Below are 24,819 nucleotides of genomic sequence, written 5' to 3' on the forward strand. Positions count from 1 at the left end.
TTTTGAAGTGAGCGTTTGAGTGGAAATTGCCTACACCTGCGGCTCAATTTAATTTTTGTTGCTGCTTCTCTCGTTATTGCCTGGCCTTTTGGACTGGATCGGCATTGGTTGGCTTCTGATGCCATGGCTCACAGCATCTCCGTCATCGTCTTAGCCTGTTTTTTAATCAGTTTGCTCCGTCTCCGGCCTTGGCTTCGCCTTCCTTTACATTGTTTTGCTTATTTATTTGCCTTTGATGCTTTTTTTCGAGCTCAAGTGGCCACTTTTTCCTGATATTTTTCACGTTTTCCTTTCCTCCGCACAAAGTGTAATAAATTCTCTTGATGAGTTCTGCGTAAACTGATTTAAATCAGCGTCAGCTGATTTGCCTTCATTTTATTTATTTTCCCGAAATCCGGTTAGGTGGCAACGGTTTTTAGGCGACGACGGCCTACGGCTATGGAATTTATGGGCCCACATATGCCCACCGAAATAAAAATCTGCGTGGGCTAGGTTGGCTGTTAAAAGTGCGCATAAATTAGAAGGATCCCCAGCCACCGAAAAACCGGAGTCCATAGTCTCGGTTGTGTAATCACAGAGGCCGAATTTACGAGTCTGTCTGTGTGTGTGTGTGTGTGTGTGTGTCTGTGGCAGCGCCATTAACATACATAAGTAACTCCGGGGAAATGTCGAGGTGCCATGGATTCCGGGCAGCTGTTGTTGTTTCATGTAAATAAGTTTTGCCAGCGAATTGACTGCGCCGAAAATCTAGTGAGTGCGCTTAATCGAACATTTGCGTATCAAATGCAATTAGCCCCATTAAATCGGGTAATATGAGTGATTTATGGCTAACTGGGCGAGAGGAGCGCACAAGGAACGGAATGAAAATGGCCAAGGCAAGTGGAAATGGTAATGGAAATGCAGATAAAAATAAAAATCAGCATGAAAATAATGACAACATTGTTGTCGTGCTCGTAGTTGTGTGTGAGCTCTGAAAGAGAGCTGAGAGCTGAGAATGGCGAAAGGAACAATAAAAGAAAAGTGTCTACGGTGGCCGTTAAGCAAAACGAAAATTGAAGCAATTCCGCTTACGCTTGGCTCACAAATACCCAGGCACTCACACACATACATATACTAACACACACTCCTCATTTATACACACACTCACGCACACAGAGACAGGCAGAGTCGCATTATGTCGTTAGGCAGGAGCAAAATGAAGAGGCTGTTGTGGCACGCCCCTGCGTATACGTAATATGCGTGTGCCCCACTCAAAGAATTGATGGAAAATGCTGAAATGCTTTCCGCTCCACTGCATAACTCAGTCAGTGGATTAGAAAAGGGCGTCTCGTCCTCGGGGTGGAACCGAATCCTCTCAGGCCTCTCCTTCAGGTTTTTGCTTTTCCTTTCGCTCCACGGACTGCTTCCCAATGACGCCATGTGCGAACTTTTCGCGGCGGCTGATTGAAGACGATTTCCCCGAACTTGCGTTGATTTGAAAATGCAGTCAAGCGTTGAATTAGACAGTTCCGTCCTCAGCTGTTCAAGGGTTCACAGTTTCAGGTTCAGTTTCGGCTTCGGTCTCGGTCTCAAGTTCCAGTTTCAGGCACTGGGTATTTTATCGGCTCTGGGTAAAAAAGTGACCCACAAACTAGCTACTCGGGTGGCCATAACTTGTGCTCTTTATGTGATTAGCAGGAGAGTCCTGCCTTTTTTTCAGTTTCCGCCTCTCAACTGTCAAGTTTCTGGGTGTGTGTTTGCTTTTTTATTTATTTTTTTTTTTGGGGACAGAACAGGACATGATCGAGGGATTGGGGTACTCACCATATGGTCCCAGTTGGGCGGCCACGCGTACATTCTCAATCACCACCGGCGGCTCGCTTCGTCCTTTGGCGTTGACGGCGTAAACTAAAAATTGATATTCACGTCCCGGCTCTAAATTATTCAAACGAAACTGTGGACTGTTCTCCTGCATGCGGAAGATGGGTGCAGATGTCGCCTGGAATTATATATATATATATATAGATATGAGTATATTTGGCTGATTTGGGATGCGAGCATGACAACAAGCGCATTTATAATTCACTCGCCATACGCTGCAAAGTATGCCATGTATTTTTAACTTTTCAGTCCCAACGCAGACCCAACGCATAAATAATTATTCATGCTTAAAAAATACGAAGGCACAACTGTACTCTGCAGCCAGAGTAGCCGTTGGAGAAACCGTAACAGAAACAGCAACAGAAACAGAAACAGGACAGTGTCTGAAATTTTAAACTGAATATCCGTTTGCCGTAATGGGACACAATCGAGTGAGCTTCGTTGGTTACGCACAAATTCCCACTCAAGTAAGCGTAAGTAATTTATGTTGTCCTTGCGGCACTTTTCCAACCTCACTCTGCACTGCCTCCATCCCCCCTTCGTTTTCCGTGCGAATGTGTGTGTCCTTTATCTAGCATGAAACTTTAAAGCTGCCTGCCAAAGGACCAACGCGTGGGTCAGAGTCCGGAGATGATGTCGGGGCTGCCCAGCCATCATCATCATGATCATGGTCATAGTCGACATCATCATCATCATCATTATCATCATCATCGTTCCATTTTCATTTTCATGACCATCCTCGTGATGAGCTTTGCGCTTGGCTACTTTGCTAATAAACTCACCCGGCAAGCGCTTCATCAAGGCTGTTGAAAGCAGCCAAACGAAATGAAATGAAATTTTCATATGATATTCTCATCTAGGAGTGACAGAGATAATTTAATAACTCAGCATGCACTCTCCCTTGGAGTCTGGACAAAGGGTATTAGGGTGACCTAGGGACAGCACCCATTCCACCATGTAAGGACGACTCACAGCATTAATTATGTTGTCCCTTTTACAGTCGAGTGAGTTGAGCTGAAGAAATGCCCCGCCATGGTCGCCCCAAAATATTTATTAATAATTCAAGCAGAAAAGTCAAAGGACATGCACACTAATTGACCATATGGATTTCAAGTGAATTATTGCCTCTAACAGTCTCCCGGCGCTTTTAAATCTTTTAGATTCTGTTTCTGTTTCCGTTTGTGTAGCTGCTGCTTCTGTTTTTAGCTGCTGGCTGTCCGCCGAACCGTGAGTTAATTTTAATTTAATTGAGCAATTTACTTTTAGCCTGACGGAACTTATCAACTTAGACTAACTGAATTTTACAGCTCTTGATGATGCCGCTGCTGCTGATGCTGCACTCACCTGATCATTCAGAGTGGATATCTCGTTGTCGCCCAGGCCAATAGCCTCGCTGAACTGACCTCGTCCTTGTCCCACCGATCCACCTGGATCACCGGCGTACAGCGGGTCGCCGCCCACCACCTCCAGCATGAAGTATTGCGAAAGGCCGCCGTCACTGCCTGCCACACAAACCACCTCCAGGACAGTGTCGTTGCGCAACTCGCAGGCCTTTGGTGCCTCCGGAGTGTCTATGGAAAAGTTACGGGAAAGAAGAAGAGGGTATCCAGATAGCAGTTAGTCATAGTCATAGACAAGCCGGGGCTTAATGGCCCACTGGCCACCCCCCAGCCGTAATTGCATTTAAAAGCAGCTCCTGTCGCCTTAAAGCGCCACTTTGCCGCAAATGAAGGCGTTGCCCCGTTAAAACAAAAATAAAGAGTGCGGATACGCCCTTAAAATTATTAAGTCAGCTTTGATTTTACCCCAAGGGCGGACTTGCATAAAATGGGGAGGATTCAATTATTCTGGGAAATATTCTCTACTTCCTTTAAGTCATTACTGGGTTTAAGGTCAGAAAAAGAGTTATTAGTTAAGAAAATTTGTATAGCAGAAAACATTTTTAGACGAGCAATCCTTAAGGATAATTAGAAAGTAATCTAATAATAAGGGATTATTTATATATTATTAAGAATTGAATAATTTAATTTAACTTTCCAAGACTGAAGATAAATCTTTTCCTAAGTGCAAGACCACACCCCTACTTTGCATTAATAACAACCGAATTTGGCCAAGACCTGCAGCAACGTCAGCCAATTCAACCTGAGGATTATTTGGCAACATTTTGGCAAAGTACACCGGTACCGGCGCTCCGGCTACCCCGTCCTCCACCATCCACCACACATCTCCTTCCATTCGGCACACACTCGCCAATTATGTAAGTAGATCCTTATGTGTGCATAAGAGATGGACGAGAAGGGGGACGAGAACACCGACACCGGTGGCAATACCGACACCAGTCTTGTTTAAATTGCGGCGAAGATGGAGGTAAGTGCCGGCATCTTGTGGCAACAACTTCCTCGACTCGACTTAAGTTCGGGCTTGGGCTTCTCGACTTCCAGTTCCACTTACTTGCCGGCAGGATGTGCACCAGACAGGGCGTCGTTTGGCGGCCCACCGCATTGCTGGCCCAGCAGGCCAGCGTTATTAACTCGGAGTCCGTCTGCGGCAGATACGTCACCGTGCTGGCCAGTCCGTTCGATTGTATCCTTGAGTTGAGCACCTGTAATGTAAGGGGGAGACGGCCAAAGCCAAGGGATTAGAGCGGCTTCATTGTGCTAACGTAGGCAGGATCAAGTGCAGTTCGAAACGAATCGAATCGAGTCGAAATCAAAGTAAGACCAGAGCATCCAACCAAAAACGATTCCCAGACCAGGATCCTGAGCAGAGTGAACCGGAGCATAAATATTTGAAGGCAAATAAGTTTTTATTGCAAGGCAAACGAATCGGACTGGAGACGGGATAAGTCATCCTGTGGCCATCCGGGTTTTCGTGCAGATTTTCAAATAACTTTTGCGGTAAATGAATTACTTTATTTATGGTGCACAGCTGTCCCAGAACCGTCGAGTCACATATGCAAGTCTTTCGGTTCGTTTGGTCAGCTATTTTTTCTATCTATCTTTACTTTTTCTGCCAGCTCTGCAGTCCTTTGCTTTGCACCTAAACGGTTTGCATTTTAAATTCCCTCGAACGTAGGTAGTAGCAACCCACTAACCGTTCTGCCACCCCTCTCCAACCATTCCGAATTTATACATTTTGATTAAATTTTAATTCAGTCACGTACGGCGCTCGATTCCCAGCTTCGACCATTGTTCGTCTGCTCTGAATTGTCGAACGAAAATCCCAGACAACCCTCGAGTATTTAGCACAAGTTCTGCTAATAGCACCCGACTTCGAACTTGGCTCCTTCCAACCCGCCTGCTCCTGTTCCTGCACTTGATCCTACTGGCTGGCATTCCGAGTAATTGCGACAGTCGGGCCCAAGCTCCGGCTGCAGCACGTTTCCCGGCATAATTACAGACACAATAAGTTCGGTTTGGAATCCGGACAAGGTACCTTTGGCCTAGTCCTGATGCACGAGAAAAAAAACTTCGAACTTGATTTTCAAATATATTTCTTAATCGAAACATTTAAATTTAAGAAAAGTAAACAGCTCCATAATAATTTTTAATGTGGAAGCTCTTGGTAATCGTTTTTAACTTTTTCTTCTTTTTTGTATAATCAAAAATCTTATTTTTCCCTGTAGTATAAAGAAGTAGTAGTAGTCCTTGTAGGCTGACTTACCGGAGACACATTCCTGGTATTGTTGTACGTCCAACTGAAGCGCACGGAGTCCGGTGGATCAGCATCCACCTCGCATTTGACCAGGATAGAGTGAAGACTGACGGCTCCAATGGAGGTTTGTTCGGTGCCCGATTTACAGCGCGGGGAAACTGGAAAAAGATGAGCAAATCGTGAGCTTCATAAATGTACATGGCATCGAGTTGTTGGGCAGCAAAAAGTTTCCATTTTAAATTCGTTGAGCCACCCCCCTGGAGAGCAAACAACCTCCGCCCATTTCTCGGGGGGATAAGGGGCAGATGTAGAGCCTCCCCCCTCGAAATATACACAAAAATATGAGGCAAGATAGGAGGTTGGTGAATCCAAAGGGAAGTCGAGCCAGCTACATAGCCTTGAGCATAGTAATTAACATGTTTCCGTTTCACGAACGAGGAGGTTTGTGTTCGCCAGGTTTTTTTTCAGTCGTCTTCTTTTTTTTTATTTATTTTATGTGTAGCTTAGCGGGAAAATCTGTGTGCCAGGTATCGGAAGAAAAGCGAGTCAGTCGGCGTTTACTTTCACTTGGCTGTGAAATGAGAGCAGATATGCGGAAGCTCTGCCTTGCCCCCAGGGAAAATGTGTCTGTCTGTTTGAATACTGAAGTCTTGGTGGTGGTGGTATCCAGTATCCCAGTATCCCAGTATCAGAGTATCCCAGATTGTGTGCTGAAAGCCGCCTTTAAAATGTAAGTCACGCCAAGGCAGATAAGCATTCGAAGCTTCATTACTACGTTCTTGGCTTTTATCACAAGTCGGCTGCATTTCAGCGTCGAGTACTTAAGCCATCTGTCTGCGTCTGCAAACTTGTTGCTGTGGCATGAGTGTGTGGTGTGTATAGAGTGTGTGTGTGTGTGTGAGCCCAAATGTGGGCAAAGTTACCTAAAGCCCAAACTCAATGCAAAGACGACTCTCGGGAAACTTTCATAATTTCAAATATAAACTACTTAAACTGTCGTACGGCACTGGGAAACGGGTTGCAGAAATGCATTTCAGATTGTCAAAGTGGCAGCCAAAGAAACGTGGCAGTTTTCCGGTTTTCCGCCGTTGGTAACATGAAAAGACTTCTTTTCTCTTCTCCACTCGTTTTTTCATCTTGTAAGCTGACAACACAATAAATGCTGCCAACAAAGGGGCTACGCAACATCGTTTTCTTGAATCCTTTTCTCAAGATTGTATGCCATGTGTGGGTACACGAACCCACGGCCAAATAGTGTACTTAAGACCCACTCGTGCGGCTCTGAGTCACTCCATCGATTGTGCAGCTTTCCCTCTGATTTATGCAACCAAATCGCTTGTGCGAGTAGTAGTATATGAAATCCACATTAATCACAGCAAAAAATGGCCAAAAGGCATGAGAACTCGACCCGAGGCTGCGGAAAAATCGGACCGTGAGGTTTATGAAAAGTTTTCTGTGGCGCTGGTGAGCTTGGGAAAAATTGCGAGTGCTGAATTTATAGGCGAAAGTTTTGTCTGTGCGTGTGTATAAATCAATGGCGGTTGTTTAGGCCAACTCCAGCTCCAGAGCCAGCGGCAGTGGCAGCACGAATTTCAGAATTTTACAATTGTAAACAAGCGGGCAACAAACGCCGACAGTTACAGATGGAGTTAGCGACGGTCATGCATCATTTCTAAGCAATTTCCCCATCCGCTGTTGCCCCAAAAAGTTGGCAACTTTTATTCCGGCGGCAGCCATTGCTTGTTGATTTTGATTTTATTCTGCAGCTTCCGTTTCCGGTTTCCCATGTTATTTCATCACGTCGTATCCTCACTCCACCACCATCCCCTGACATAGTTTTGTATGTATTTTATTTCAAATTTTCGCAACTTGTACTTACACTGCACTTTTAAAGTGAGGCTCGAACTCCGGGTTTCGCCCTCCGTATTTGTGGCCCCGCAGGCATACGCCCCCGCACTTTCCCTCTCGAGCTGCGTCAAGTGCATTATTTCCGTGCTCTCGCCCGACATTCGCATGCCCTGAAATGTGAAGAAGGGGATATTATTACGGGTTTTGAATTGGTTTCTGGGGGGGTTTCAAGCGGTTGGGAAGCCGATGAGATCCATTCAAACTGTTTAAATCGTTCTAAACTGCGGTTAAGCTTAAGAGCTCAGGCTACAAAAAGTATATACTTTTCCTTTGCTTTTGGTTATGTTTTATGTATAACGTTTTTAATTTTATACCAAAAAATAATACAGAAAGACTTTACACTCCTTTTTATATATTTATGGGATAATATTCTTTTTGACATTTAATTAAATTTGCGGTTGACATTTCCTTCTTTTTGGATGTGCATTTATTTCAGATTTTCATTCTTATATTGGCCTGTTGGCTATAAATTTGATTGTAAAATATTCCCAAACTAATATAATATTCCATTTCATTATTTTTAAAAATTAAAAACGAATAATATGGCGATATTATATATTAAAAGAAATCGTTTCATATATTGAACAGAAAAATTCATTCATACAATTTAAAAATAAAATAAATATAATTCTTAATATTTTAATTTATGATATTATTTCATATTTAACATCTTATTTGTGAGGTCTCTCCCCCATTTGCCTTCAACAATCACATATGCCGAAAAGTATTGTCCGGCTGTTCTTAGATGGCACAATCTGCGGTGGTGCCGGCTGCATTGTCGAGTGACCACATGACCCACAACCCCCATCACTAGCAGCACTAAATGGCAACCACAATGGACCCAATGCTTCCCGCATTGGCTATTCGCCATTTGTCCGACTGGCAGTGGAGCAGTGGGACAGTTGGGCAATTTCTGCGGTTGCCGCCGCCTAATGCGGTATTTTAGTGGGCTGAATAATAAACGGATTTTATTAAATCAAATTAATGTATTTTTCGGCATTTAGCATTTCAGCATTTGACATTTGCCAGTTGGCAGGCGGCACCCAAAATGCTCATTCAATCATATATATCGAATCGCAGGCGATTCCGACAAGTGACTCCATGCGAAAGCGAATGCTCCATTAGCACAGCTTGACTCCGGAATAATTCGATTATGCATTTAGTAGCAAAATCCCGGCTGACATTTGCACATGCGTTTAATTAATTCATAATAATAATAATAATAATAATAATGCAATTTAAATAGCTTAAGTTCCTTCCACCGCCCACTACTACCTACTGCCTATGCTATGTGGCATGTATCATTGACAGCTAATTTGCACCAGGGCCCATCGGTGCTCTCCTCTCTCCCTCTGTGGAAACACACGCGTTATAGATCCGCCGCAAATTGGCCATGCTGCATCATTTGATTATTTGTAAAATTCATTAAAAAGCCATGGATGCCCTGATGGTGGGCGGTAATTGCATTGGACCTTGTGCAATAATGCATTTAACAATGACGTACAGGAAAAGTTGGGAGAACACATTTGTGTATTCGCTCGAAAGCAGCTTTAATTTGATTCCTCTGTGGGATTCCATTAATTTACCGAGCACGAGAACGAGCAACACACTTCACCGCCGGCTAAAAAGTTTAAGTTGACCCAGTGGAAAAAGTTGGTGACGTTGGAAAATGGCAAGGAAAAGCGGAAAACATTCTGATAATAAAAATCTATACGGCAAACTGACGGCCAACAACTCGAAGAAGTGACAAAGTTGGCTCTTTAGAACTTTTTTGCGCACATTTGGCCAGTCGTTTTTCATAATTCTTTGGCTCATTCTCCCTCGGCCTATTAATGCCATAACCAGAAAAAGGCCAACTGAAAATCAAAAATCAAAGTGCCCTAAATAAAGAGAAGTTTTTAGAAAACCACCCTCCTACCACTCTACCATCCCTCTGCCAAATGATTTTGGCAATTTGTTAACTGCCCGGCCAAAAGGGAGAAAAATGTGAAGAGAAAATATGAGCTCGGGTTTATGGTTTTTGCTAGTTATGAAAAATGATGATGTGACCATGTGGACAAAACTGTCAAAGGATGTCAGAATCATGCGGTTTAATAATAAAAACCCAAGACAAAGTCACAGCCAGCTAGTCAACAATGGTTTGACCGGCAAAAATGTAGCACAAAAATGGTGAAATGTGAGGGGCGGCAATCTCAATCTCTTTCGGTTTATTTGTCGCATGATTAATAGTTAAATAATTTGCAACACGAATGGACTTCAATGGACATCATGAGCCAATTATAAGACGTTTGAAAAATGAGCAAGGCATTTGTTAGACCACTTTCTAGAACTTCTTGACCAGCGTCGTTATCCCTCGCCCAGCAGGAATGCCATGGAATTTTCCAGCTTTAAGCTATCCTGACAAAATGAAATTAAACCGCAAAAGTGTCTGCTTATATAGAGCCGCAGGAATGTCGACGCCTTGGGGCCACCAACAATTGATAATAAAAATTTTCGAAAAGTGTATGATACACGTCAGCTGCCCTTGGTCGTTAGAGTTGGGAGGCTGGAGGACTGGGACTTGTGAAAATGGATGATGATGATAAGAATAGGGTGGGAAAATCAGTGGGTTTACTTACATTCTTGAACCAGGAGTAGCTGGTAACCGGCGGTCTGGCATCCGCCCGGCATTTGAAAGTGACATTCTGTCCCTCGGCCCTGGTCACCAGTCGGCTGGGATCCTCATTGGCCAAGTGCACCGATACTGTGGGTGGATCTGTAAGAGGCAAGCGAATAAGTAAGTGCGGCATCCGACTTAATGAGCGCAGCGAATTGCTGTATAAAAGTCAAAATAATAAACGGCAATGGCCCAGGAGGTGAACTAACTGAACAGCGGCATTGCGTAATGTACTTAGCCCCAGCTGCTGCTGCTGCTGCTGTACATCTGTATATCCTTTTGGGGCTGTGGAAGACGAGGCCTCGTCCCCGCCGCACGGCCTCTTGACCACACGCCAAATGGGACTATTAGTTACGGTTGTAAAAATCTAATACGCGTCTGAGACTGTCGGCGCCACTTGGCCCAGGCCAGTCATTTGTCCACCATCTGAAGTTTGAGCATGGGGAAGGTACTGAACTATAGTGGTTCATTCTAAGGCTCTCAAATGTCAATGGCGTGGGCTGTTTGGTCGGCAGAAAAAAATATCCTGACGTTTATGGTGAATTATTAAAAAGCAGCAGAAAATGAAAAGCAGGCGAATCAAGTCAACTGCCGGCCTGATTTGAGTGCAGGTAATTCAGCTTCCTATATTTTGATACACTTCAAGAAAATAGATGTAGTCATAAGTAATGCAAACAGATTTTACCTTTCTTTCCAGCATTAATACTAATTTCATACACTAGACGAGTTTTAATACTAAACTCAGCTTAAACTTTCATAAGCTAAAGAAGCTCTTTTGACTCAAACTACATAAGAAGAATATTGAAAATCCACAGAGTTTTTCTTGTTTCTCGAAGTGCATCCTCCTTTATACAAAGAAACTTCAGCGAGAGCGGTGGAGGGAGTAATGTAAAGCGGAAGCCGGAAGCGGATGTTGCAAATATTATGGAGGCCAGCAAAAAAAAGGAGCAATAGAAACATAACGGTGCAAATTTAATCAAGGCAAGTCGAAGAACACGACATTGAAGTCAACTTGACTGCATTTTATAAGCGGCTTAGCGAGAGAGGTGGCCAACAGGTTGATGTGGCCTCCGGCCAACTTGCTCGGCTCCGGATCCTTTGGCTCCTTTGGCCTTAATAAAATTACGCTGGCTCTGGCCGTAATATGCGTCTAATTGGACTTTGCTCGGTCCAGCCAATACACACACACACACACACACACACACATACAGAAATAGGCCAGGACCTGGGCAGCTTGTGCTAAGAATACACAAAAGCCTGTATTGGACATGGCCCAGGATTCAGACCCAGACCGAGACCCAAATACCCAACAGCCTTTATTCCAGAGGCCGCATCTCTGCTAATAACAAGTTCCGAGTTCACCTGTCGCAATAGGAGGAATATATACTGTGCTTGTGTGTGTACTTACATGCCACTCGGATGATGCGCTTGTCCTCGATGGCGCCACCGGAGAACCAGGGATTCGTGGCGCGACACGTCAGCTCGGCATTATCGTTCTCAGATGTTACCTTCAATGTCAGGATGCTGGTGGTGATATTGCCGTCCTGCGTGGAATAATTGGAAATGAAACGAAAAGCATGTTAGCTAAGGCTTACTGATGGTAAAATAAGGAAATCTTCCAGGAACCAAAATTCTTTTTAATACCAAGAATATAAGCCTGAGGCCACAGAAACTTCTACCAAAGATATTTAATATTTCAGTTCATTTTTTTATAAAGTACAATTTGAAATTCTGCGAACCTGGGGGAACATCAATTTCTAGGGAAAGCGTTAAATTATTTATGATACAAAATCCCAGTTTGTTATATAATTTAAAAACTCTGATAAAACTTATTAACATGATACACTCTTTGGCTAAGAAATATGAGATATCTTTCGGTGAAATTTAAACTCTTTTAGTGCTGTCATATGCCCTAGTTTGATGGGCAACTTTCGTTAGCTCAGGGTATATGCTGTGGCCACTCGAGTAGCATTTTCCAGGACGGTCTTTGGAAATAATGACTCGAATTTCGAGCTAAGCCGATGTCCTTGTGCAGCAGAACCCAGTGAGCCCTCGAAACAGAGATGGCAGTGCGGTGCAGAGGAGCTCATGGCAAACTGGGTATTAAGTTACAACATCAACCAGCTCCAGGACCAAAGTCGAGCCACGTTTTGGCAACAATCGAAGCCAGGTCAGGAAAACTAACAAGCGCTGGACTTCCACTCCCTCTCTCTCTCTCTTTCTCTCTCTCCTTCTCTGTCTCGTGTGTGGAAATCTGTCCCAGGGATCGAAGTCGAGTCGGTTATGCACGAGTTGACTAATGCCTGGCGACGTTTGGCAGCAACTATCCATTTACATGGCATAATTAGAAAGCGAAAAAGGCAGCCTGTTCCGCCACGAAGAGGAACTAATGGATGCCGAAAAGTGAGACACCAGAAACCAGTGGGCAGCAGAAGGATCTGATAAATGCGGGCTGCAGTTAAAAAAATTGCTACCATTTGCTAACAAATAGTTTGTGGAGTCGGCCCTCCATGAATTCCAATAAAAATTCCCACATTAGCCGAATCAATGGACGGGGCTCCATAGAGTGCAAATTTGTGCAGCTTGGCCAAAACTTTTCGCCAATGCAGTTCATCAAAGAAGCGGAGGCTGACGGAGAGTCAACTTGTGTTCGTACCCTGCTCCCTGCTCCTTTTTGTCTCTCTGCGGCTGTTGGAAAAGTTTGCCCTTCTCGCATTTAGGGTCACCCAGTGGTCGCCTCGGTTGCCTTTGTTGTTGGACCCGAATCTGGAGCTATTAAGCGCCGCACAGCGTTATATATGTGTAGAAGTGCCTGCTGCACTGCGGCCAGCTATCAAATGTCAAACGCTCGAAGCAAATTTTCCGGCACAAAGTTGCGTTGTCCTGGGAACGGCAACAAGAATGAAAACTTTCTCCTCACCCAATATCCCTTAGACACCCTCCCCACCTCTCTCCCTTTTCAAAATAGTCAGACAATTTCGGGCAATTTGGCAAGGATATACACTCACCTCCTTGTCGCTGTGCACGGTGACCTCGGCATTCCGGATGGGCTCGCCATCCAGCAGCCAGGTGATCTTGGCCGCAGGATATGAGCCCCAGGAGTCGCAGCGAATAGGCACGGGATGTCCGGCGGTCAGCAAGTCGTTGGGCGTTGCGATTTTCACGCGGACAGGTTTTACTGGAATTAAAAAAGGTAATTAGATGGGTTAATCGTTACTATCTTGTTTAAGGGCTAACTACAGGATTTTCTCAAGACTTAAAACTTTAAAGAAAATCTTTAAATATTTTTGACTTCATTTTATTTCTCGGGTAAAAGGTAAAATGACTTTTTGGTCAACAAGACCACTAATAAACGAATGTTTTCATGACTTTAAGTGAAATGCAAAACTTTCGCTTGCCAGTTGCTTGCGGACCAGTAAATGTAATGAAATGCAAATATTTATTGGGGGAGAAGACTCACAGTAAACCTGCACGGTGACATCCTTGCGGACCGGTTCCACCAGTCTCGTTCCCTGTGCCCGGCACTCAATGCGAATTCCGTAAAAGTCCCGCGTGGTGGTTCCAATCAGCAGCTGATTAACCATCACGGGGGTGCCCTCCTCCACGGATGTGTGGCTGGTGCCGATTAGCTCGGTGTCATCGCGCCACCAGGTGACTTTGGGCGGGGGACGTCCTGCAAAAGAGGGAGATGGAAGAACGCTCAATGGGTTTGTGATACCAGCAGTTGCTCGCTTTCAGCCCGATGCGGGCCTCTCAGCCATAGTGCTGCAGGATATGAAGGATCCTTCCAACCGGTTGCAATTGACACTCGTGAGTGCCATGGTAAACAATGCGTCAGACTGAGGTGGCAGTGGCTCTGACAAGCACAGTTAAACGAACGACAGTTAAGTGGGTCAAACCACCGCATAAAGTGCGTTCAAGTGCACAGGGAAAAAGTTTGAAATAAATGAGGAATATTTTGGTTTTATGGCTAAACAAAAAAGCAAATTATTATATGCCGAACTAATGTGTTTTTAAATTGAAATTGAAATGAATACCAGATAGACATACTGTTCTTGTTGAAAGACGTTCAAACTTGTTTCTTTTTATGCAGCAAATATATATTTTCCTGAAAACAGCAGCCTGCAATATGAATCTGATAACTCACCTCCCCTCACTTGACAGCAGAGGAAGAGCTCATAGCCCTCTCGGAACGGTCCTGCCATCTGGGCTATCTCCTTGCCCTGGGCATCGAAGATGCGCGGCTCCTCGGGAGGCACTGAAATGGATACAAGATAATGTCCCACTTTAGTAGTCATCGATTCCAGGGTGCAACATCTAATATCGCCACTTACCAACTAAGGTCAGGTTGTGCCTGAAGTTGCGTGTCGGGGAGTTGAAGAAGTCGACGCGACACCGATAGACGCCGCCATCCTCCGGCTTCACATCGTTGATCTGCAGGCGGGAATCCTTTGGATTATCGCCGATGCTGAAGAACAGACGTTGCCCCAGATCGCTAGCTATGGCCGCATGTGGCGCCAATTTCACGTTTCCGCCCCGCGAGTCCAGGCTACAGAAAATAAGCAAAAAAGAATTCAAGGAGAATGTAAGTGAGGGGGCGTGGTACAATGTAGCGATTATTAGATGTCATAAATAAACATATGCGAAGAGCATAAGTTACCATGGCTCCCCGCGCATAATTTAGGTTCATAAAAAATGACGCTCAATTTGCACACCATGAGCCAGGAGTTTAGTGCGGAGTGTTCCATTCATTTGTCTGTGTGCAGGACTTGAACTCCTGTATTTTGCCTTCGGGTACCTCGCGACTTTGGCAGCTTTGCGCAAATTGCAGTAATTTGTTGCTGTTTTCGTAAATTACTCAGTTTATTTTACAGGGACCAGTGCTATTGCTACCAGCTCCTGCTGCAGTGCAGCCGCTTATGATTATCGAGTGCCGGCCACTTCACGTGCACGGCTGCTACGGCTACTATGGCTGACACAGATCCAGCCCCTTTTGCCATCCATAAACCCCTTCTAATGAGTGCTCCCTAGAGTTTTTGCCGGCTGCGGCACGCAAAGTCGGAAGGCATTTGCCACTTGGCATGCAGGGCACACGCTGGCTGCCACAATTTATATTGAAAATTTATCAGCGCAAATTTATAAAAATCCCTGAGTGTGAGAGGGGCCGAAGGTCCATATGCGTGTGTGCGTGAAAATTTGCTACACTTTAGCAACGACAGCGGTAATCGGATGTGCTTTACATTTATTATAACAAAGTGGATTATGACGGGCGCATCCTTGCCCCAAAACATCCACACACACATGTACACATGTGCCAGCTGCCGGAAATAAGCCAAAAGCGTTCGCCGAGGAAAAAATAACACGTTAGGTGTAAGAAAAGGGATGTTGACGATTATTTCACGCTCCTGATGGATGGATGGATGGATGGATGGCTGTCTGGCAGGCTCTCAGAGTGGATGATTACGCACCAGTGACCCCCGGGATGTGTAAGGAAGTAGTTTTGCTCACCTGTACAGAGGAATGCCCGTGGTGTCCTTGAACCATAGCAGCAGCTTCACCGAATCCTGTGACGTGGGTGGCGTCAAGTCGCAGGGCAGCTCCACGGTTTTGCCCAAGGCGGCCCAAACCAATCGAGCGGGTACTGTGGAAAGAAAAGAAAAAGGATTGTTTATAAATGCTTAGAAAATACAAATCTAAAATATATAAATATTTAAGCAATAAATGACAAATTCAATAACGTTTTGTTGTAAAATCTTTCAATTTAACCCTTTATAAAGCGATAAAACTCCAAAGTCCTTTCATAATAAAAATGTCATATTATTCGTCTCAATTTGTCCTTCTGGTCTTGAAAATATCTTGATTTCAAAAGGATTTTCCCCCGTTTTGTCCACTTATTTTCTTTTATTAGCCCGGCAAGCGAACTGTCGCCAGATAGCAAAGTTGATCCAGGAGCAATACCTTTCCTTGCGATATATATTTATTTATTATTTGCACTTCCTGCATGATTCGGCTGATTGTTTGTTATTTTAACACAAAGCTTCCGCTTGCCATTCGCGGCAGCCCCGCCACGAAAGGTGGCCAAACGCCTCAGTGCCCACACCTACTCAATGGCCACGCCCATTGCCTTGTACCGCTGCTGTCACATTTCTCCAACTCCGCTTCCGTTTCCCGGTTGTCGTCACCCCAGCGTCGTTTGCCGTTGTCGAGCTTGATGTTTCTTTTTTGGTCCTTGTCGGTTTCACCCACCCAAAACTTTTATTTTTCCTTTTTTTCTGATTCGACAAAAAATGATTTCTTGTGAATTTGTGTGTTGGGCCCATGTTTTGTGTTATTTTATTTGACAGGGCAACCTGTAAAATTTCCACATTGTTTCCGCCTGAGCGGCTTCTTTTATTTTTGCTCCACCTGAACAATAATGCGGCTGTCGTTTCGTTTTGGAGGCCTCGTTATCTGGTTCCTTAAAGCCAAGAACTCTATGGTTATGTGTTTAAATTGCCCTCGAGTCGAGCTCTGTTTATTTGCAGTTTAAATTCCCAACTCGATCGGCTCAGCTTTTATGGCTTAATTTTAAGCGACGCCAAAAACTTTGGCACAGGTTTCATTTTGCGAAATATACTCGAAAACATTTTATTTGTTGTTTTTTGCTGGTGTTTTCGTTGCTCTTTGATGTTTTTAGCGCTACTGGATGGGATTAGAGGGAAAAAACGGCAAAAGAAAAAAAATGTACGAGTATGCAGTATGAGCAGCAAAAATATTTGCAAATTATTGAAATCCCAGAGAGCTGCTCTCTAAGCTGTGTTCTTTTGGCCGCAAAGCCAAAGAGTTGGCCATTTGTTATGCGTTGCATACTTGCCGGCGCGCACTCGCTGACAACTTGAGCAAAATGGCAAACAAAATGGCTGCTGTTCATGCCGCTTCTTGCTGCAATTTGTCAACGCTTTGGCTTGCGGCAGGCTGTGCAAATATGTGCCACCGAACATGAGAAGACGACACCTAGCCGTAAATCCTTATGAATGGCCCCGGATCCGGATCCCTATCCGGATATGCGAGGCCAAATGGCAGTGTCTAAATCTAAATCATGGTTGGGCACACGCATGTGGTTGCACAATTCCCTCAAGCGGCAGGAATATCCGCTTTGCAGTTGATTCTCCAACTCCACTTTCCTCTTTCCAACCAATTAAGCAAAGCGCAGGGAGCACTTTTGATGTGCCCCTCCGAGTGGAGATTCAGATCTATTTTTAATTGCCTCTGGCATTTGCCCAGTTGTTAGCGGCTCGTTCCTAATGATTTATGCCACACATTTAATTCTTCTATTGGCAGGCGGACGACGAATTCGTCGTCGTCTTTGATGTGCCTTCAAAAAACGTTCCAAGTTCCAAGGCAAACCAAACCGAAACGCAGCGATTATACCTGCGGCCCTCCCTCGTTTTTGATGTTTTGTTTTGACACATCGCATTATTTCTGGCTATTTTTAGGCATTTGTAATTTACTTAACCCAGAGATGGAATGGATGAACGAGGGCGCAACAAGAGCATCCATTCAATTGGAATTTTTACTGCATGAGGGAGTTCCTGGGTAGCTCATCATCATTTGTGCATCGGTGCATTTGACAGGCTCTCAGCAGCGTGGATCAATTAATTTCCATCGAATGCGTTGAGTGTTTATGGCTGTTTTATAATTCTAATTAAGACAATGGGGCCCCGACAATGTCTGTCTGTGTTTTCGAATGCATTTTCGAATGAAGTGAAAATATAGGAAATTGATTTAAGCTCTTTGGGGTTGTTTTTACTCAGTTCTGTTTTTATTTGATTTTATTTTACGATTTTACGATTTCCCTCGGGCCGTAAAGCTTTAAGTTTACTGGGGAAAATTGCGCATACGCAGCGTGTTACTTTGCATGCATAAACCAAGAGCAGCCAGCAGCAGCAGCTTTTCGTGCCCCATTTGGCTAGGAACCGTCGGCTTTCCTCCTGCCACAAGGCCACAGCCCCAAGACAACGTTGCATTAATTATGCAGTGGTTGGAGGCCTTTGCGGCTCTTTAAGGCGAAGAGCCTCTTCGTTTAAGGGATATATCTACGTACCGCTACAGCAGCCAGCGGATATATATTTAATTGATTTTTTTCCTTCGGCTTTTATTTAAAACGACTGTTGGCTGCAATCCAATAGTTTAATGAACTTTGGGCAAAATAAACCCAAAGTGTTGCAAAAACAATAATAGAAAATCAACAAAGCGTTTTTGCTAAATAAACTTAGACTCACAGGCTGCCCCATTAAGTGTGCCGTGTCATTGTAAACAGCATTCGAACTAAAAAAAACAGCAATAGTTTTGTAATACAAAGAAGACGAAAAAAAAATAGCATTTGGCAATCTTTCAATGTGTGCGCATCCTTCTTTTTTTTTGTGTTGGCCAAATGGTACTATTCAATTGATATTTAAAGCGTTAGCGAGTGGAATTCGGATCGGGCCATTGGGGTTGACATATAGCACATAACACATAACACATTATACATTACACATACGCACTGTATGCGCAGTGCGGTTTTGTTCTGCGGTTGCGGCTTTGTCTTCTTGGTGGATGTTGGATGTGGATGGTGGTGGCCTGCATATGCGTGGTTGGGGTTTGATTGAAACGTTTGCCAAACGCACATAAAAGTCAATTACGCAAAATATAAGTTAGTTAATTAACTGAAATCAGAGCGAGCTCAGCATAAATATGTATCCCCGATTCTTAGCCCTTTTTTTGTGTGTGTGTGTGTGTGTGTGTGTGTGCGTATTTGAGCTGCTTTCATGGAGCTGGGGCTGCTAATGAAAAGTTTATTTAGAACGGTGGCAAGTCGGAACTAAACCAAATTACAGGCAATTGCCAAGATAAATATTTGAGTTTCACTATTCAGAGCGGCAGCAGCAGATGCTACACTGCGCCACTTTTGCCATATGCCTTTCTATTTTCTATAGGGCGATGGAACGAAAGGGAACGGAATGGAACGGAACTCTTCGATGCTGCTGCTGCTGGGTCTTAAATATTTTATTCAGACTCCGGCCGGACTCTGCTGTTTCATTTGCCCACCTCCTGCACCCCTTGGACTGGCGACCTTACTTACTGCTTTTTATTCCACGGCTGCCTTTGCCGCGTTGGGCCAAATTGTTTACATTTAAATTGTACATTATGGCAAACACACTCACACACACACATACCCAGACACACACTCGCCACAAAATGTAGCAAGTTGAGAGCGAAAGTGGTTGCCATTGCGGACGAATCTGCTCCCTGCCCTGACCTCTCTCTCCATTTTTTCCTGACCCGGCAGCTGTCGGGTCACGCCTCCCGCCACGCCCCTTTGTAGTGTAGTCAAAGTCGTCAGTGACCCTAATGTACTTTCTCACACTTTTTAGCATGCATTACGGGCTGCCTAACATGGTTGCCTCCATTCAGCATGTGTGTGTGTAAATAACTTTTAAAGTGCTTTACTCACACACACACACTGGCACACACTCTCTTTGGTAGAAATGTGAGTATGAATATTTACTTATAATTAGAAATGCCAGAATGTTTTGTTTTCCTTAGTTCAGCCTTTGACTTTGCCCCTGCGTATTTTTCTTTTTTCCCTCTGTTTTTCCCTCTCTGTCTTTGTCTATGTGTGTGTGCACTTCCTGTTGCCACCATCTTTGGGGGCAAATAAACCCCAAAAAACTCTCAACCTGAGTACATGACTCTTGTGTTCTGCGGCGCTCTTTGTTTGCCTTACTTCGTTTTTAGCCAGAACACTGGTAATGTAGAAATTAAGAAGTTGCCCTGCTCAGAGGACAGCAACGAGAAGAGAAAAATATAAATGTACAAAAATTATTTAAAGACCGAAATGTTTTGGGCAAGTGTCGCGAATTCATGGCGCCAAAGAAGTCGAGCAACAAATGTTCGCGCCAGGCGATTCAATTAGGCGAAATATTTCTTGGCGGCCCCCTGAAATGAAATGTTCCCCAACATTCCTTTGCAGGCTTATTAATAACAAGTGTGTGCACTGACAGAAATTAAGGTAAAAAGGTGAGAATTTAGATGTATAAATATGAATCATAAATAAAAACTTAAAATATTAATGTTTTGAAAGAAATTGGGAAGAATAAGGCTAACTAAGACCTAACAGAAATTACAATAACAGTTCAAGGCCCCCCAACCCATAGCTAAACATTCTTAAATATCAATAATTTCCTTCGAATATTCTGAACTTATTAATTTTCCAGTGGACTGTTGATGTTGCTTATCAAAAACCGGCGATACGCCCTTAATATGTCCGAGAATTTTCTCGCAGTTCAGCTGCGGATTTTTCACAAATCTGGCAAGTCGTTGTCGATGTCGTTGTGGGTCAGCACAGCCACTGGTCCGCCTGTGCCTGGTACTCTGGCCGGCCTGGCAGTGAAAGTTTTCAAATTAAATTTTGCGACGCCATTTTCAATTAGAAAACTTCTCGGCCAAAGTCTCTCGCAGAAGCGCGACTCACTCGCCCACACTAACCACCACCACCAACGTTTTCCCCGATTTCCCATCCATTTTTCCCATTCGTCTGCTTGTGCCACATCATCGGTTCAAGTTGGCTTTAGGTTTCTGTTAGGTTCTTCTTTTTTTCCCCAGATTTTTCAGACCCCCAGAACGAAGGTCGTTCTCAGCGTTGCCTTTGCTTTCAATTAAAATGCGTTCGCTGTCATTTTGGACGCCGTATTGCACTGGCTACGTGATTTAATAATAAAATACGAAAAATATTCCAGTCAGCGCTTTGTTGTCCTTGTTGTCGGCCATTACGTGGCTGATTTTTTCTTTTCATTTTTTTGTGCCTTTTTCTTCGTTGTCCTGGCTCCTGGCTTGTTATTTTTCTTTTCTTTTTTATTTTTTGTACTCACAACTGTTGCTCGACTTTCTCGGGGCTTCGGGGACTTAACTCGAGAGTCTGCAGGCGGAGCATTTAAACAACACATTAAATTTAAGGGAGCAAATGGGAGCGTCGAGTGTGGTCACATTGCAGCACTCGATTCTTGGCAGGGCTTTCTCGTACTCTCTAAACTGGAATCCTATTATGCTCTATTGGGCAAAATGCATGGACCTGCATTATTAATGGCCAAATTAGTTGCGGCTTTGGTTAATGTTGTTGTTGCTGTTGTTGTAAGCTGATTTCCTTGATTTATGGCCCACGCTGCTGCCAGGCTGTTTGTGTTTAATTATTTATTTGCTTAAACAGTTTTTTAATTGCAATTGATTGAATGCCACTTGCAGCATATTAAAATTTCAGAGCACAGCAATTACAGAAAATAGCAAAATGTAAACAGAGCGTAGCGGTGAATTGCAATTTTATTTTTGTGTTAATTGGATTGCAGGTTCGGAGGAGTGACCTCCGCAAGGTTCGACAGGTCGCTCTAATGGCGCGTAAATTACTTGATTCCAATTACACGGCGTTCCAACATAAACACAAAAGCCTACGGGTGTGAAGAATGTGGGCTACGCCCTCCGAATTGCAGCAGCCACATACAGCAGCTGCTACACATGTCCATGAATTATACAAATTTATGCGCTTTTAATTTCGGACCACCAAATGTAAAAATAACACGCCCTACGCCAGGACGAAAGTCAAATACACTTTCTGATGTCCCCAACAGAAGGATTGAATGCTTCTGCTGCCTGAAAGCCTTCACTAGTCAGCTTAATTTCTGTTCCCTTCCTCACCCGAGGAGCTGTGAATTGTGTTGGTTTTAATAAAAAGCGTCTAGAGAGCACCGCAAATTCAACCGCAACAACCAGTCGAAAAAGCAGTGAGTGAGTAGGGAAAACGAAACTGAAACTGGAAAAACAGTGAAAATGAGCAAATAAATTAAAATGCCAGCAATGGCACACAAAGCAGCCGCACGGCATTTAAAAAGTAAAATATGGCAACGACTTGCTGCAGGATATTTTTCGCCGACACAGCAACAACGAAGCATTGCTGCTGTGCTGGTTCTGCTGCTGTTGCAGCAGCAACATGCAACACATGCTGCGCAACACGACCCATTGCTGTTCCCGTTGCCGCTGCCGTTGGTGTAGTTGCAGCTGGAGGTTTTGAAGAGGAGCCCAGGCCCAGTTACAGGACACGACAGGACACAGCTCGCTTGGCTGCAAACAGGAGAAGCAGCAGCAGCAGCAGCAGCAGCAGCAACAGCAACCTCAAAACTGGGCCAAATATGCTGGGTGGCTGTTGTGGCTCTGACAGGGCCATGGCACATTATTTACACGCGTGTTTATTATTTTCAATTAAAATGCACAAGGCAAATTTCGTAGGTAAACATGCGACAGCGACTGGGTGCCTTTTGTGACTCATGTCACAGGCAGCAGCAGCAACACAAAAGCGAAAGTAACTCACAGATACTGGCCACAAATAGTTCGAACGAGCCAAGGGGCAATTTATTTATAGCCTGTTCTTTTTCAAGTTGTCGTAAAATTGCGTAAAAATCATTTTTGAATTTGTGCCAGTTTTTCGAAACAGCACGACGTACAGCAGAACTCGGCCCTCTGGCATCAGAAAACTATAAGGTCAGGGAAGTAGTTGCAAGGCAGGTAAAAGGGGCTGGATGCAAAATTACGTTGTTATTACTCATAAATAGTTAAAAATAAAAGATAAACTATAGATTAATATCTGTATTTCTTTATAAAGAAAGCCCCCTTAAGCTACGTCTCTGTGGTAGGTAACACACATTTAGAACTTAGGCCTAAACACACATTTACACTTTACTATAAACGATATATACGATTGCTTTCTTGCCGCTTCAAAAATTTCCCCTGACACGAGCAGGCCTAAAATATTTTTATGTGTTTTTAATGCAATTTAATTTCGTTGCCCACGCACCAAAAAAAAAATGTATATATATTTATACATAAATATATATTCTTTTGGGGATGCCCGGGGCCCAGGGACATATTTGGATTTGGAACGAAACAGAGAAATGCGTAAATGTTTGCCGTAGAGAGCCCAGTAATTCCGTTTTAAATAAATCAAATTTTCAAAAAAGAACATTGAATGAAAAGAGTGTGTTTTTTCCAGGACTGAAAAATGGAAAGGAAGATGGGAAAAAGCGTGGCTGATTGGGCGCCACTTCGGGCCAACGCACGGCAGTCAGTCGAGTAATGCCTCCAGTCAGCAGTTTGCTACCGGAGTGAAAATCAATTTAATTATAGCTGACAATTAAATTTACGCCGAATTAACAGCGACACTTTAGTGTTTTTTTTTTTTTTTTTTTGCATGTTTTTCATCCCAAAGGCAGAGGCAGTCAACAGGCGAGATTCTGTAGTCGGTAGTCTGTAGTCTCTCTCTTGGCTTTATTTTCCACTCTCCAGTTGGACAAATGTCGCGCTGATTTCTTGTCAAACAATTTTTTAATCAGTGTCGCTTCACTAGAGCTGTCCTCGCCCTCTTTTCCCATGGCTATTGGTTGCGACTTTTCATTTTATTCGGCGGGTGATTCTCCTGCAGATGTTGGCGCCGCGCATCCTGCATGTCGTCTGCAGCCGCTTTAGCCTCCTGCCAAAAAGTCAGTTCTCGTCCTCGCAGATTTTGGCATTTAAATATTTTTTTCTCCCATTTTTTTTTTGTAGGCTGCCAGCTGGCCCTGATAATTGCCTGCACATTTTGGGGAACTTTAATTCTGACACTGGCATGCCGAACAGCTGACTCATTGGAGCTGAAGCGGGGCGTCTGCCGCTTAATTTGACAAATTCGCATGACGCCAAAGCTGGAGGGCTAATTAGGCGCCTTGGCTTTGTTTTCGGCCAGTTCTCAGTTCCCAGCTTTCAGTTCTCAGTTCTCAGAACTGGGAACTCAAAATGCGAGCTCGTAACTTTTAACGACAATCCAGAAAACAAGACAAGAGAAGTGCCGCCTGCAAGTTTGTTTGCCTTGCGTAAACAAATAATTAAAATAATGTGACGGGACAAGTGCAGCTGCCTTCTGGTGGGTATCTGCATATCTTTGTATCTGCAACTGCCACAGCCACTGCAACTGCATCTGCGTTTGCCATCAAGCGCAACTTTCGAACGCCCCCCACATGACAAGTGCAGATGCAGATGCCAAGTCATGGGAACTAGCGGACGCGTTGACTTGCACTTTGGCCCAATTTTTGGCCTACACACTCCCTGGCACTTAAAGAAAAGAAGATCTATATGGCAGGCATTTGCCATTAATAATCCACGAACTAATGGTTCTAAATTACAGAAAATCTATCTAATAAGTTTATAACCCAAATCATTCGAATGTAATAGTTCTCGGCACATATTTCATTTCAGAAAGCATATTAAGATTAAAAATGTATTTTTATCTTCATGAAAACAGAATGGAAAATGTCTTAACTGAAAGTCTAACTTTTTCCTAAGTGCAACAATGTGGTGTGCATATGCTGGAAAAGCTTTTAATTGTTTGCTTTTGTTTACCAATGAGCCAGCTGTCGCGACCTCCTTCGAAGCTCGGCACTTGCTGCTGCTGATTGCTCTTTTTTGTTGTTGAGCTAATTGATTTATTTACTGTGTGTGCCTGTTTTGAAATAATTTCATGCTAATTTGCTTGTTAATCGTCCGCCGCCCTCCTGATTCGCCCCTCTCCCTCTCTTTGTATGTGTGTGTTTAGCGCCATTTTGCCTGTGACTCAAAGGCGGCGCTCCAATGAAGTGTGAAGTGTTAGCAGCCTTTTGCTTTTGCTTTTGCTTGTGCCCCTCTGCTACCGAATGTTGTTGTTT

The 24,819-nt window shown here is 43.9% G+C and overlaps 1 protein-coding gene across 4 annotated transcripts in view; it reads right to left on the reverse strand.

Moving 5' to 3' along the window:
• LOC108115831 (nephrin) overlaps nucleotides 1–24,819 on the reverse strand; it is a 64,369-nt gene that overhangs the window by 10,375 nt on the left and 29,175 nt on the right. For all 4 annotated transcript variants that reach the window (XR_001772811.2, XM_017227422.2, XM_017227421.2 and 1 more), the window contains exons 3-14: nucleotides 15,587–15,719; nucleotides 14,413–14,627; nucleotides 14,226–14,336; nucleotides 13,539–13,751; nucleotides 13,087–13,256; nucleotides 11,487–11,622; nucleotides 10,041–10,177; nucleotides 7,394–7,532; nucleotides 5,524–5,672; nucleotides 4,312–4,462; nucleotides 3,205–3,431; nucleotides 1,804–1,978 (exon numbers count right to left, since the gene is read on the reverse strand). Coding sequence is in view for 3 of the 4 variants with exons in the window: in XM_017227422.2 (XP_017082911.2) it covers nucleotides 1,804–1,978; nucleotides 3,205–3,431; nucleotides 4,312–4,462; nucleotides 5,524–5,672; nucleotides 7,394–7,532; nucleotides 10,041–10,177; nucleotides 11,487–11,622; nucleotides 13,087–13,256; nucleotides 13,539–13,751; nucleotides 14,226–14,336; nucleotides 14,413–14,627; nucleotides 15,587–15,719 (1,956 nt within the window). In the remaining variant the exon portion in view is untranslated. The remainder of the gene's footprint in view (nucleotides 1–1,803; nucleotides 1,979–3,204; nucleotides 3,432–4,311; nucleotides 4,463–5,523; nucleotides 5,673–7,393; nucleotides 7,533–10,040; nucleotides 10,178–11,486; nucleotides 11,623–13,086; nucleotides 13,257–13,538; nucleotides 13,752–14,225; nucleotides 14,337–14,412; nucleotides 14,628–15,586; nucleotides 15,720–24,819) is intronic.

The sequence above is a fragment of the Drosophila eugracilis genome, unplaced genomic scaffold (genome assembly GCF_018153835.1).
Source record: "Drosophila eugracilis isolate 14026-0451.02 unplaced genomic scaffold, ASM1815383v1 contig_367, whole genome shotgun sequence".
Classification (NCBI taxonomy): domain Eukaryota; kingdom Metazoa; phylum Arthropoda; class Insecta; order Diptera; family Drosophilidae; genus Drosophila; species Drosophila eugracilis.